The following is a 13,276-nucleotide window of genomic DNA, read 5'->3' as shown; positions in this document are numbered from 1 at the left end:
TGACATAAATATAAACATTTGACCTCCATTGAGTCAAAGATTAAGCTCTTGTTGGAATAACCCTATGGGCTGCTGTTAAGCAGGTAAACTTGTTTATGCTCAAGATAGATATGACCTAAAGAGCATTGATTATTTAGTACCATCATTAAAGTGCTGGCTTTATTACTAGTGATGTAAGTTCCTGCTTAGCAAGTTGCTTACTCATACTCAGTCACAGAGCTCAGTCTCAAATCCTAATCTCTAACAGGAGAGGAGGATGATGAATATGCATTAAAACCTTGGATAATGCAGTCAGCTGACCTTGAATTACAATTTTAAGAGCTCATATAAGCAGTTGCTGTTACTCAGAGTGCTTCATGGGTCATTGCTTACAGTTATCTGGCAAACCTACTAATCTTTGTCTTTTAATCCCACATTTCAAAGTGTTTTGCATACATTGTTTTAGGCATTTCTACTTCTGCATGAATAAAAGTATTTGAAAGTTTCATCAACAATATATATGCAGATTAGTCTCAGGGTAACATGTTAAGTAAATGTAAGCCTCTTATCTTCTCTGGGGACGCACACAAAGATCAGCTTAAATGTAAGCCAAAGATTCCCTTCTGTAAAAATTATATCAATTTTCATTGTATCTCACAGCCCTGAGCTAAACTGCTAGTTATTCACACAATCGCTACTCTCCTTTATATTTTCCCTCAATTTGTAGCTATCAACATTTGCTTTTCTATCCCAAAATTATGATTTTTGTTCTCATTTCCTAGTTGAAGCCCTTGTCTTCTCCATCTTTACCTAAGAAATTCATCAAAAATTTTGCTTTGGGTTTTAGTTCTAAAAGACAATGAACCTTTTAACATTTTAAAAATTATTTTACAGGGGCCAGTTCTGTGGCGTAGCAAGTAAAACTGCTGCCTGCAATGCCGGCACCCAACATGGGCGCCTGTTCGAGTCCTGGCTGCTCTACTTCTAATCCAGCTCTCTGCTATGGACTGGGAAAGCAGTACAAGATGGCATGAGTCCTTGGGCCCCTGTAACTGTGTGGGAGACCCGGAGAAAGCTCCTGGCCCCTGGCTTCGGACTGGCGCAGCTTTGGCCATTGCAGCCAATTGGAGAGTGAACCAGCGGATGGAAGACTTCTCTTTCTCTCTCTGCCTCTCCTTCTCTCTCTGTGTGTAACTCTGCCTTTCAAATAAATAAGTAAATCTTGAAGAAAATTATTTTACAAGCTTTATATTTTACAAAGGGCTACCAAAATTGTTTCATTTGAACTCCATAATAACACTGGAAGCAAGCAGTGTAGGTATTATTTATATTTGCAGATGAGAAGATAGGTGTGGAAATATTGGGAGACTCGCCCAATGTAATATGGGACATCCAAGTCTCCTGACTCTTACTAGTCTAGCATTGTTTTCCTTTGCACAGTTGGGTTTCCAGGTCATGAGAACCTTAATTATAAAAGGAAATATGATTGAAAGGCTCTCTGTTTTCAGGTCCATCCATGATCCAATCAGATTTTACTTAAATAGAATCATCTCATACTATTCTTAAACCTTTGCTCTCTGTTATATATTTTGCTCCTTCTTTTATTTGTTCATTCAATCACATGCAGTGATTGATTACAGCAGGATTATGGAACTCTTTTAAGCCATGCTTAATTGTCTATACTTTTGCAGCTGTAGGAATCCAAGAGAAAGGGACAGAGGAAAAAATATTAAAGAAATAGGGTTAGGTATCTGGGGTAGAGGTGGTCACTATACAAAAGGGAAGATAATTGCCAGTCATGTTAGTCTTTCACTGATCTTTAACACAGAAAGTAGGAGCATATTTTTTTTTAAGATTTATTTTATGTATTTGAAAGACAGAGTTACAGAGAGAGGTAGAGACAGAGAAAGAGGTCTTCTATCCGCTGGTTCACTCCCCCAGACGGCCACAATAGCCGGAGCTGTGCCAATCCTGAGCCAGGAGCCAGGGGCTTCTTCCGGATCTCCCACGTGGGTGCAGGGGCCCAAGGACTTGGGCCATCTTCCACTGCTATCCCAGGCCATAACAGAGAGCTAGAACCGGCTCCAGTATGCAATGCTGGCGCTCCAGGCCGGGCTTTAACCCATTGTGCCACAGCACTGGCCCCAGCAGAAGCATATTTAAGAAGATAAGTAAAGAGCTGGTCAACAGCCATACCACTCTGAACATGCCTGATCTTGTCTGATCTCGGGAGAATAAATAATGAACTCAATTACACACATTTTGAATTTAAAGTACTGTTTTCCAGTAGTTTCTCATAAAATTGAACAGAAACATTTATTTGAGAGGCAGAGAGAGAAATAAACAGATAGAGTCTATCCACTAATTTGCTCCCCAAATGTCTCAAATGGCCACCACTAGGTTGTGCAGACCCCAGGAGCCAACAACTCAATCCAGGTCTACCACAAGGGTGGCAGAGACCCAGCTACTTGACCTATCACCTGCTGCCTTCCAGGATCTGCATTAGCAAGAAATTGAATTCAGGAATAAGGCTGGGATTTGAATCCAGTCACTCCAACATGGAATGTGGGCATCCCAACCAGAGTCTTAACCACTATGCCAAATGCCCACCCCAGAAGCATTTTTTAAAGGTTAAATTTTGCTGAGAAGAAGAAGAGGAGGGGGGTGGAGGGGGAGGGGAATGGAAGAGGAAGGGGAAGGGGAAGGAGCAATAAATTTCACTGGCTTGTGATAACCAAAGTTTATTTTTTTAATTTTTGTCAAAATTTGTTCTTGCTCAGAATACATATTAGCTATTACAGTGCTACTGGGTTCTACTCAGCTCTGTTCTATGTTGTTGTGTTCATTCTCTGATTACTACCAAGACAGAAGCCTAATCTGAGCCATGCCCAGAGCCAATTTTGCAATGCCTTTTCAACCTTCTGTTGAGATGTTTTCAGTTTCACATCTCCTTACACTCTATAAGCTGCAGTGAGCCACATGGCCAAAATCAACATCAGTGGTGTTAGCAATTATATTTTCATGGAGGGTATTTAACAAATTGTATGGTAAACATGCCAGGAAGTATGGTCTCCTTTCAGGAAGAGGAAGTAAATAATTTGAGATAATAATACAACCTGGAGCTGGCGTTGTGGCATAGTAGGTAGAGCTGCTGCCTGAAACACTGGCATCCCTTGTTGGGCACTGGTTTGAGTCCTGGCTGCTCCAGTTCTGATCCTGCTGCACTGCAATACTGGACCCACTTAAACTGGATTTTTATTTCTGAGTAAGTGTCTCAATGATAAGTCAGGCAGTTGGATTTCATTCACCCTAGCAACGGAATTTTCTATTAGACTGTGCCTGTAGTACCAACTTGCTACCCCTTTATAACAGCTTTAATTTCTACCCAAAAAATCTTTGTGCTCCTAACATACTATGATAAAGCCATGCTTTATGATAAGCCATGCTGAATTCCATTGCTCCACTTGCAATCCAGCTCCCTGCTAATGCACCTGGGAAAGCAGTGCAACATGGCCCAAGTGCTTGGGCCCATGTACCCATGTGAGAGACCCACATGAAGCTCCTGGCTCTTGGCTTCAGCCTGGCCCAGCGCTGGCCATTGCAGCTATTTAGGGGGGAGTGAACCAGCAGATGGAAGATCTATCTCTTTTTCTCTACTTTCTCTGTAATTCTGACTTTCAAATAAAATAAATGTCTTTAAAAAAAATAAAGAACCCTATGGAAAATTTTTGTACAAACTACCAGTTCCTGGGGCCGGCACTGTGGTGCACTAGGTTAATCCTCCACCTGCAGTGTTGGCATCCCACATGGGCACCGGTTCTAGTCCCGTTTGCTCCTCTTCCAGTCCAGCTCTCTGCTGTGGCCTGGGACAAGCAGTAGAAGATGGCCCAAGTGCTTGGGCCCCAGCACCTGCATGGGAGACCAGAAAGAAGCTCCTGGCTCCTGGCTTCGGATCAATTCAGCTCCGGCCGTTGCGGCCATTTGGAGAGTGAACCAACGGAAGGAAGACCTTTCTGTCTCACGCTCTCTCACTGTCTGTAACTACCTGTCAAATAAATAAAAATATTAAAATATTTTTAAAAATTACTGCTTGGGATGCCTCCCTCCCAGGACTAAAAAAAAAAAAAAATACTACTTCCCCAAGATCCATTACAGGCCAATAAAATCAAAATCTCTCAGAGCAGGCCAGATTAAAAAAAAAAACAAAAAACAAAAAAAAAACCTGGGGTCAATGCTGTGGCTTAGTGGGTAAAGCTGCCACCTGCAGTGCCAGCATCCCATATGGGCTCTGGTTTAGGTCCTGGCTGCTCCACTTCCAATCCAACTCCCTGTTAATGTATCTTAGAAAGCACTGAAAGATGGCCCAAGTGCGTTGGCCCCTGCACACTTGCTGGAGACCCGAAAGAATCTCCTGGGTCCTGGCTTCAGATGGCCCAGCTCTGGCTGTTACAGTCATCTGGAGAGTGAAGTAGTGGATGGAAGACTTCTCTCTCTCTGTGTGTGTTTCTCTCTCTGTCTTTGTCTCCCTTCCTCTCTCTGTAACTCTGCCTTTCAGATAAATAAACAAATCTTTAAAAAAAAAAATTCCCTTGGGTAATTCCAATGTACAGTAAGCTTGTAAACTACAGAACTAGTTCAATAGCATTTACAAATTGAATAATTTGTTTCATATCGATTAGTTTTGTCTTTCTAACCTGACTGCAAATTCCTAGTTGGAGAAATTTCTGCATTTACTTAGCAAAAATTAATATAGTCATAAATGGTGGCGGCCTATCTGCTAACCAACAAAACTGCAGTGGTTCTGATTCCTGATCATAGAGAGGTGGTTTAAAACAAATGAGATAGGAAAAAGTGGACATTTTTCAAACAACCACCTGTTGCCAAGGGTGGACTGTAAATCACAAACCGGAGCTCCTCTGTTTTTCTTAGCTAGCTTTCTCCTTAGGGCAAGGATTAGTGTGTGGGTGAGTGGATTCCCAAAGCTTAGCCAGAGACACTTGTATGTATGTATAAAATGTTAACCCCTAGAGAATAAAAGTAGATGGAGAGATCTAAAAAAAGTTACAGAAACACAAAATTTTAAACCCTGGAATTAAAGCACTTTGTTTCTGTTTGTTTTGCTTCTCTTTTGTAGCTCATTTTAAACCAAAGACACTGTCCTTTCCTGAGATAAGCAAGGGTGCCCCGCTGTCCAAACCCCACAAAACAAACGCTGTTTTTCCACTCTGACCTGTATTCAATAATCCCACCAGCATGGTGGCAGTGGATTCGGAGTGGACAAAAAAATCCTTTCAGGGGAATTTTCAATGGCTCAGTTAAATATAAAACATTCACAAACTCTCTTTATTCGTTTGTCTGGGGAGCACCCCTGGAAAGAAAAAAGACTTTGTTCTGGTCGTTTGGCTGCCAGTGGGGGAGTCGCGGGGTAGGGGCTAATATGAGGACGTCCGGGGCGCACGACCGGTGGCGAAGGGTCAGTGTGGGTTGGAGACCAGGACAAAAGGGAGCGCGGCTAGGGCTGGGGCTGGCATAGGGCTGGGCTGGGACCTGGAAGGAGGAGGGCGATGGCGCTGGGGTCGGACTTTCTGACTCTGAATGGCCGGCCAGGCGCGAAGTAGGCGAGGCCTGGAGATCGGCGGAAGCAGCGGAGGCGGGGTCCGGCGCCAAGGTGGCCTAAGGCTGATCCCGTCCCCGGCTCCGGCTGGCCGGCCTGGCGGGCCGCTGAGGCCACACCCAGGGCCTGCAGCTCCCGCGCTTTCCGGCGCTCAGCAGGGTCTTGCTGCGTGGACCGGTGGAAGTAAGAACGCTTGAATGAACCTCCCGCCAGGATGGGAACCCCAGAGCCCCTGGGAGCTGCGCGTTCCACGGACTCCCCCAGCAGCCTGGGGCGCAGCGGGTCGTTTCCCCACGAAGTGGGACACGCGGCTCCCCCGGCTGGTAACGCGCCCAGTCCCGCTGCAGCGGGGGAGAGAACCAGGGATGGCGCTCACCAGGAACGGCCGGCAGGTCCCAGGGCCGGAGACAGTTTGGACTGCGAGTCCTGGGTCAGAGATAAAGTGCTGTTTCTTCTGCACCCAGAAAGGTGGATGGGGACTCGCGGGGACTCTCCGCGGGAAGAGGTGCTCGCTGGGGAGGACCTTCCGCTGGTCGGAGATGGCCACCACCAGGACCCCGACTTCCGTCCTCCGTTTCCACGAGAAAAGAGAATTTCTGGCAGGCGTATAGCAACTCCCCCGGGAGCCCCGCCGCGGGACCCTGCGGCCACACCCAAGTCCGTGCTCGTGCGGGTCGTGGATTACCAGGTAACGCAGGAAGTGCTGCGGACCGCGTGGACGAGGGGCCGCATGACCACGAGGACCGAGGAGCGCTCCATGACCGCGGTCACTTTTCGCACCAGTAAGGAGTGAGACTGCCTGTGGGGCGCCGGGACCCCGGCCAAAGCCCGGACTCTCCTGGCGCGAGTGGGGGCACCCTGCGTCCCTGCCGCAGAGAGGAGTCAAGGTTCCCAAGGAACCAATTCCCCGAGGAGATTACACGGGACACCCTGAGGAATGCTCCGGTCTGGTGGATACGCGATCGTAGTTTTGAAAATCCTATTCCAGAACCCAACATGCCATTAACCGACGGGAAAGACCTGGGAGAGGCTGGCGGAGCGCACTGGGAAGGCAGATGGCGCCCAAGACAGCGTAAATAACTGTAAGCGGCATATTACTTTGGAGAATTAAACACCTCGTATAAACCGAAGTCTTTCAGGGTAGAAAAGGTATTTTCAACCCGGCAGAGTGCGGGAGTTTTGAAAGAGGAAAACATGTCGTTAATTCACATTTTGCAACAACAATCCAGTGACCTCTCTTCTGCCTGCCTTCTTTCTCTGAAAGCAGAACTGAAGTTTGAGGTTTGCTTTCAGCAAGGTGGGTAGCAGTGGGTGGGGAGCAAGGCTTGTTACAAAACGGAAAAGAAAAAGAAATGGGAAACCAAACGTGGAACAAGGCAGCAAGCAAACGTACCATTTCTTGTTTTCCCTTTTGATGTACTCACGTTTAGTTTTTTTTTTTAATCCCACCACATTTCAGGGTTCTGAAGCAAAAGAAGAACTAGGAAAAGGAGGAGTAGGGAAGGACCAAAGAATGAGCTTAGAAGGTAAAATTCCATGTAAAAGAGCCCTGCCCCGAAGAACATTGAATTTAGTGGAGTACAAGGGCCTGTCACTGGGAATTTTTAATTACTGCATATAAATATGCTGATCTACTGCATACAAATACTGCATGTAAATCTTCTGATCTAAAAGTAGATAGAAATATTTTGCCATGAAGTGATTGCTATGTTCTTATCTGTGGTTCTGTAACAGTAAGAATTGTAGTCAAGGGTGAACTGGTAATAAATCTCTCCTGGTACTTTTTAAAAAACTCATTTTTCTGATTTTATTTATTTCCCTTTGTTACTAAACACCATCTTTATTAATTCTTTAGTAGCTGCACTGGTTTGGAGCTGAGTGAGCTGAACTACCTGACTGAACCGTTACTGAAGGAGTGTTTGTTGGACCCTGGCTTTTGAAGAGCAAAGGGTTGACTAGCTAGCCCTTGCTACTCTCTTATTTCCAGTTAGAGCTTGAAATGCCTCAAAAGATCATCTTATCCCCTCTAGCCTCCTGGTAGACCAGATAAGGATGCCTCTGTTTTTCAGGTGAGCCAGCATAGGGCTAAAGGTCACAAGGAGAGTAGTGGTTACTAAGTGGAAGAAGAATGTGGCTTGGAGATGGCCTTAGAGGGACTTGTTTTTAGAGGTCAAAAGATGACTGAGGATATCCTGGGCTTTCTAACTCGTTTCTAAGAAGTCCTAGAATCACCTAGCTGTCCCAGTCCTGCAGGGCTGGTTGGCTGGAAAATCCCTGAGCCCCTCCCTGGAGAGAGGGATTCCGCAGCTGAGCTCAGCTGTGTTCAAAACTGCTTGATAAGTGGAAAAGGTAATATTGGCCCCCATAAAATGGATTCTTTTCTTCCAGCAACACTGCCTGGGGCTTTTATGTGAGGTTAACCTTCTTGGCAGATAGATTTCATACCTGAGTTAATTAATTTGATTGAGTCATCATAGACGCCAAATGACTGAACACTGAATAGAGACAACAAGAAAGGCCTCTTTTGAAATGACTCCAAAACGTAGCATTATGCAGTTAACTTTTCGATGGAGGAAACCTCTGGAATTCAGTTGCTTGTTTTCAAAACTACTTGCTCTCTGTGGCACTTTAGGCAAGGGGCCTAATCTCTGTGTTCCTCTGCGTCCTCATTGTTAAGTGGGGTTAATAAATAGCAGCGACCTCTTAGAGTTTTATCTAGGATTAAGTTTAATGAAAACACTTAAAATACAGCCTGCCGTACAATAAATATTCAAAGCTAGCTGTTACTGTTATTAGTGTGGTTCATATTGCTTAGTTCATTTTCTATTCCAAAGGGCTTTTTGTCTTATTTAATGACAAAGAGCAAAACCCATGTAACACAAGAATTGAATGTAAACCAAGCCAGTGTTCTAAGACCCTCTTCTGCACTTCTACAAGGATTTATTTCTACCTTTTCCCAATATTCCATGGATCTGTATGTACATTCCCTAAATTCCTTAGAAATGACTTCAACATCTATGGAAGAACTCAGGCCCAGGCTCAAAGAACTAAGGTGCCCATGCCTGACAGAGTCTTTGGGAAGGTTTCACAGACTGCCTGGTTCTTCTGGGAGAGTAGGAGCTTTGACTACTTCCCTTAGGATCTGCCAGGTTAGCGTTTCCCTTCTGAGATTCTAAATCAGATGCCCTGTGTTCTCAAAAAAGCAAAATGGGCACAATTAGTTTTCATTTCATCTCCTTTCTGTCAAAAAGATATTTATTTATGTATTTATTCAAGGTGGCCTAGCTCCTTTAATCCCCTCATGCTCGAGTTAATTTCATCTCCTTCAAGTGGAAAGCTGTTTTTACAATGCTTCACCAATCTTCCTCTTAACCCACTACACCACATTTATAGATTTCCTTTAAACAGGTGTCTTACTGAAAACAAAAAGTATTGAATTGCATTTCTGTTGAATTTGCTTCACAGGCTTTCCTGATCCAAGCAGAACCCTGTCGTATAAGGAACCAGAGGAAACTTTACCCATTTACAAGTGTCCTGGGAGTGCATACAAAGTGAAACTTGGGCATCTTCAATACCAACAGATCTGTGAAAATGGCCAGGTTCTGGCTCTTTGATCTTACCTCCAAGTCACCAAAAATTATGATCATCTAAAACTGTATTAGGTGGGTGAACCACATCAAAGATGTCCAGAACCCACCAGGCCGCTTGAATGACCCCTCAGACAAATATCACAGAGTTGTGTAACCACCATGGATCAGGCAAGTGTTGACTTCTCTTAAACTTTGTCCACGGGGCCGGTGCTGTGGCGCAGCGGTTTAAAGCCCTGGCCTGAAGCACCAGCATCACATATGGGCACCAGTTCGAGTCCCAGCTGCTCCTCTTCCAATCCAGCTCTCTGCAATGGCCTGGGATAGCAGTAGAGGATGGCCCAAGTCCTTAGTCCCCTGCACCCACATGGGAGACCTGGAAGAAACTCCTGGCTCTGGCCGTTGTGGCCATCTGGGGAGTGAACCAGCGGATGAAAGACCTCTCTCTGTCTCTACCTCTCTGTAACTCTTTCAAATAAATAAAAGTAAATATTAAAAAAAAAAAAAAAACTTTGTCCAGAAGCTTTATTACCTTTGAGATTCATTGCTTTTGACTTCTGCTCTTGTTCTTATTGGACATTACCAGTATTTCTTGCTAAAATTCATTGTGGATCTTTGCTTTTAGAAAAAAAGAGGAAAGAAGGAGGGAAAGCTTTCTATTAAATGAAAAAGTTCACTCACTGCAGATAATATGAAGAAATATTATTTTGTGAGGAAAAGTAGAATAAAGGAGAACAAAAACTCACCCATGAGCCCAAATTTCTTTTAATATTTGGCATGTTGGCAGTCTGGTTTTTGTTTCCATTTATATATATATATATATATATACTTACATATACACATGCATTTTATAAACATCAGCTGTATAAAAAATAGTCTTATTGTAACCTTTATGTATTTTGTGAATATTGACTTTATATAACATGCCGATGCTACTCAAAGTGTGATCTGTGAGCTAGCAACTGGGCATCTGCAGGATTTTGTTTTTTTATGTAGAATTTCGATCCACTCCCAGATCTACTGAATCAGAATTTTCATTTTGACAAGGTCTTTGGGTGATTCATTTTCAAGTGTTAGACGCACTTATGTATATCCTACATGTATTTCTGTATCTTGCTTTGTCACTTACTAAAACTAAAAAGTTGTTATTTTTTCTGTATTCTCCATTAATTGTCAATAATATGTAGAATTATGAAAACATTTAGAGAATGTAGAAGGTGAAATATAGCATGTATGGATATGTAAGTTGGGAAAGAGATCTCTAAGAAGCATTGTAATGATTTTTTTAAAACAGCCTTATTATTTTAATGTTTTTCCTAATGAGCCATTGATTGATTATTGGATTTCAAACTAAGAAATGTTGTTCTTTAATTACCTAAGAATGTAAAATAATGTTTTCTCAAAAACCCCTTAAGGGAGGGAGAACAGGAAGTCATTAAAGTAAGTAAGGTTGCAACAGTCTCCAGACTGAATCAGGTGTGTCAGCCACAAAGAATGAACTGAGAGGGCGTGGGGAAAAGGTGGAGCCACAGATTGAATTAGCTGATTCGGATAAGGAAAAAAAGGGCTGTGACTCTTGAACACCCAGACATTTCTAACTGTAGTCAATAATTTGCTAATTAGAGAGGACAAATCTTTGAATGTACTTCTCAGGATGAAGAAAAGAAACAGTCTACATTAGTTCTTGGTCACTAGGCAGCCAACAGTCACTAACAAAGTGTAAGATTTGTTTATGTTCAAAGTCTGTGATTAGCTTTAAATTCAAACTCAGATTTTCAGCTTAAAACAGAGTAAGAATACTTATAGAAGACCATAGCCTTCACAAAAATAGAATAAACAGGCTGTGTTTTCATAGTTTGGTATAGTGAGTGAGTCAGCTAACATCATTTGTGCTTGGTAAGGAAGTAAAGGCAGGCAGGATAGTGAGAAAACATATCAGTGACCAAGATGGTGTATAATTTTAATTTTTTGTTGATGTGTAATATTTGTATATGCTTATGTGGTACAGTGATTTTTTTGTTCACATATACATGGAGTAGTGATTCTCGCAAGGTAATTAGCATGTCTGTCACTTTAAACTTCTGTCATTTCTTTATGGTGTGTTAATTAAAAATTCTTTCTTTTAACTAGTTATTCAATGCATTATTGTTAATTATATTTACCTTGCTGTGGCATAGAACACTAGAAATTACTTCTCCTAACTGACATTATATTCACTGACCAGCTGCTTCTCATTCCCCCTTAGCCCTACTCTCTTCAGCCTCTTGTAACCACTAATCTCTCAACTTCTATATTTTCTATATTCTATTTTTTCAGTTTATTTGAAACATAGAGAGGGATCTTCCATCTGCTGCTTCACTTCCCAAACAGCCAGGGATTGGCTAGGCCAAAATCATGAACCTAGAAATCAGTCTGAACCGACCACATGGGTGACAAGAACTCAGGTACCTGAGCCATCACACAGCTGCCTCCCAGCATGTGCTTTAGAAGGAAGCTGGATCAGATGTGGCCATTGGACCTGAATGAAATCACTCCAGTATACAACGTGGACATTACAAGGAGTGTCTTAACTGTTGTACCAAATGCCTATCTACAATGTTTTCAGATTCTACATATGAATGAGATCATGTGGTGTTTGTTTTTCTGTGCCTGACTTACTTATTATATTGTCCTCTGAGTTCATCCATATTGTCACAGATGTAACAGAAGCTCATGTTTTGTAATCGCTGAATAATGTTCCAGTGGATATTGAGTTGTGTATACCAAGAATATCTTAATATTCCCCCCACTTGACTAAAGTTCACATAAGCTTCTTCCTGACCACAGGCTCCTGATCTCCTTTTTTGTAGAGTGCTTTTTTTTAAATTGCTATTGTAAATTATTTCTCTGCTTTTTTGAAAACTCCCACTTTTTGTTATAAAGGGGTTGAGTTCAATCTCTCCTAGTATAATACTCTTGAATAATGTGGTGGTCTTGAATAGCCTTCCATGTTTGTTCAAGTGTCCTGGGCAGTGTTCTTTGGGCAGTAATGAAAAAGGGCTTCATGTTTACTCTGTAATGTGTTTGTGTGGGGAAGCTGCAGATGAGTTGTATGGAGGGCAGTGTCTTATCTGGTTGGTTTAGGACTTTTTCAGTTGGGTCCTGAGTTGAAAGAGTGCAAAAAAATAGGGAAGCCTGCCATCACAGACCAAATCTTGTCCATTGGGTTGATTGCTGCAAAGGCTTTGTTTGGCTTCTCAGGCTAGTCGACACAGAAGTTGTTCTATAATAAGTGGTATCAACTTCAAAGGTTTTTTTCTGGGACCATGTTAGATGAAAAATACTTTTGACAATGCCAGGCAAGTAACACTCAAAATTAACCATTAGTATGCACTAGTGCTGTTATTGTTTACGTCACTTTTTTTCCTTAACCAAACTTGATTCTTGATTTAGTGACAAAGAATAGTAGGCCTACAAGAAATACTATCAGACCCAGAACAGTGGTTTTTACTCAGACTCTTTTCTGTCTTTTCTAATATATTACCATCTATGATCTAACCATTCCTGCCTATACATTTGATCTGTCATTAGTTTTGGAACAGTCTTGAAGGTAGAGTTAGAAAATGGAAAACACAGTCACAGGATTCCGGAAGAGGTAGTCACAGGACTCTTCTTTTGGAGATAATCACATTGTATTCATTTCTTGGAACATCCAAAATGCAACATTGTGAGTAGTTTCTTTATTAGACTGAGATATGCGCTGGCATAGTTTAGACTTGAGGATTGACCCTGAAAATACTTTTGGATTCATTTACACCTTATGAAAGCAAAAGTAAGGTCTGCACAGAGCCCACCTAGGCATGGAGTATTATCCAGTGGTCACTGAGGTCAGAAGCCTAATCTTAAATTTTATGACTACTGGCAGGCACAGGAGGAACAACTGCTTAGGGTATTGCAGAATAATGATGTTCAAGCAGGAGATGCTCAAAAGAAAGCTTTAATTGTGACAGGTAAAAGAACCAAGTACGAAGATAGAGTGCCTTGAAGAAACAGCCTCCCTGAATATCAGTTTGCCAGGGATTTCATCAAGGAGTTGGGGAGTGTCCAGCACGTAGAA

The 13,276-nt window shown here is 42.6% G+C and overlaps 1 protein-coding gene across 3 annotated transcripts; it reads left to right on the top strand.

Moving 5' to 3' along the window:
• Positions 1–5,513: 5,513 nt before the first annotated feature.
• C5H6orf141 (chromosome 5 C6orf141 homolog) lies at positions 5,514–12,000 on the top strand. Of its 3 annotated transcripts, XM_070074664.1 has the most exons (3): positions 5,514–6,675; positions 7,053–7,119; positions 9,059–12,000. In XM_070074664.1, exon 1 carries the CDS (start codon positions 5,808–5,810, stop codon positions 6,384–6,386), a length of 579 nt encoding a protein of 192 aa, XP_069930765.1. In that variant the 5' UTR covers positions 5,514–5,807; the 3' UTR covers positions 6,387–6,675; positions 7,053–7,119; positions 9,059–12,000. The 3 variants fall into 3 exon arrangements, with proteins under 3 accessions (XP_069930765.1, XP_008261251.3, XP_008261252.3); XM_008263029.4 differs by lacking the exon at positions 7,053–7,119; XM_008263030.4 differs by lacking the exon at positions 7,053–7,119 and having other exon boundaries at positions 5,514–6,890.
• Positions 12,001–13,276: the final 1,276 nt, after the last annotated feature.

This window comes from Oryctolagus cuniculus, chromosome 5 (assembly GCF_964237555.1).
Source record: "Oryctolagus cuniculus chromosome 5, mOryCun1.1, whole genome shotgun sequence".
Taxonomy (NCBI): domain Eukaryota; kingdom Metazoa; phylum Chordata; class Mammalia; order Lagomorpha; family Leporidae; genus Oryctolagus; species Oryctolagus cuniculus.
This window is presented reverse-complemented; position numbering and strand designations above follow the sequence as displayed.

Coding starts and splice junctions, on each gene's coding strand:
- C5H6orf141 (XM_008263029.4), top strand. CDS start 5,808: ATGGGAACCCCAGAGCCCCTGGGAGCTGCGCGTTCCACGGACTCCCCC.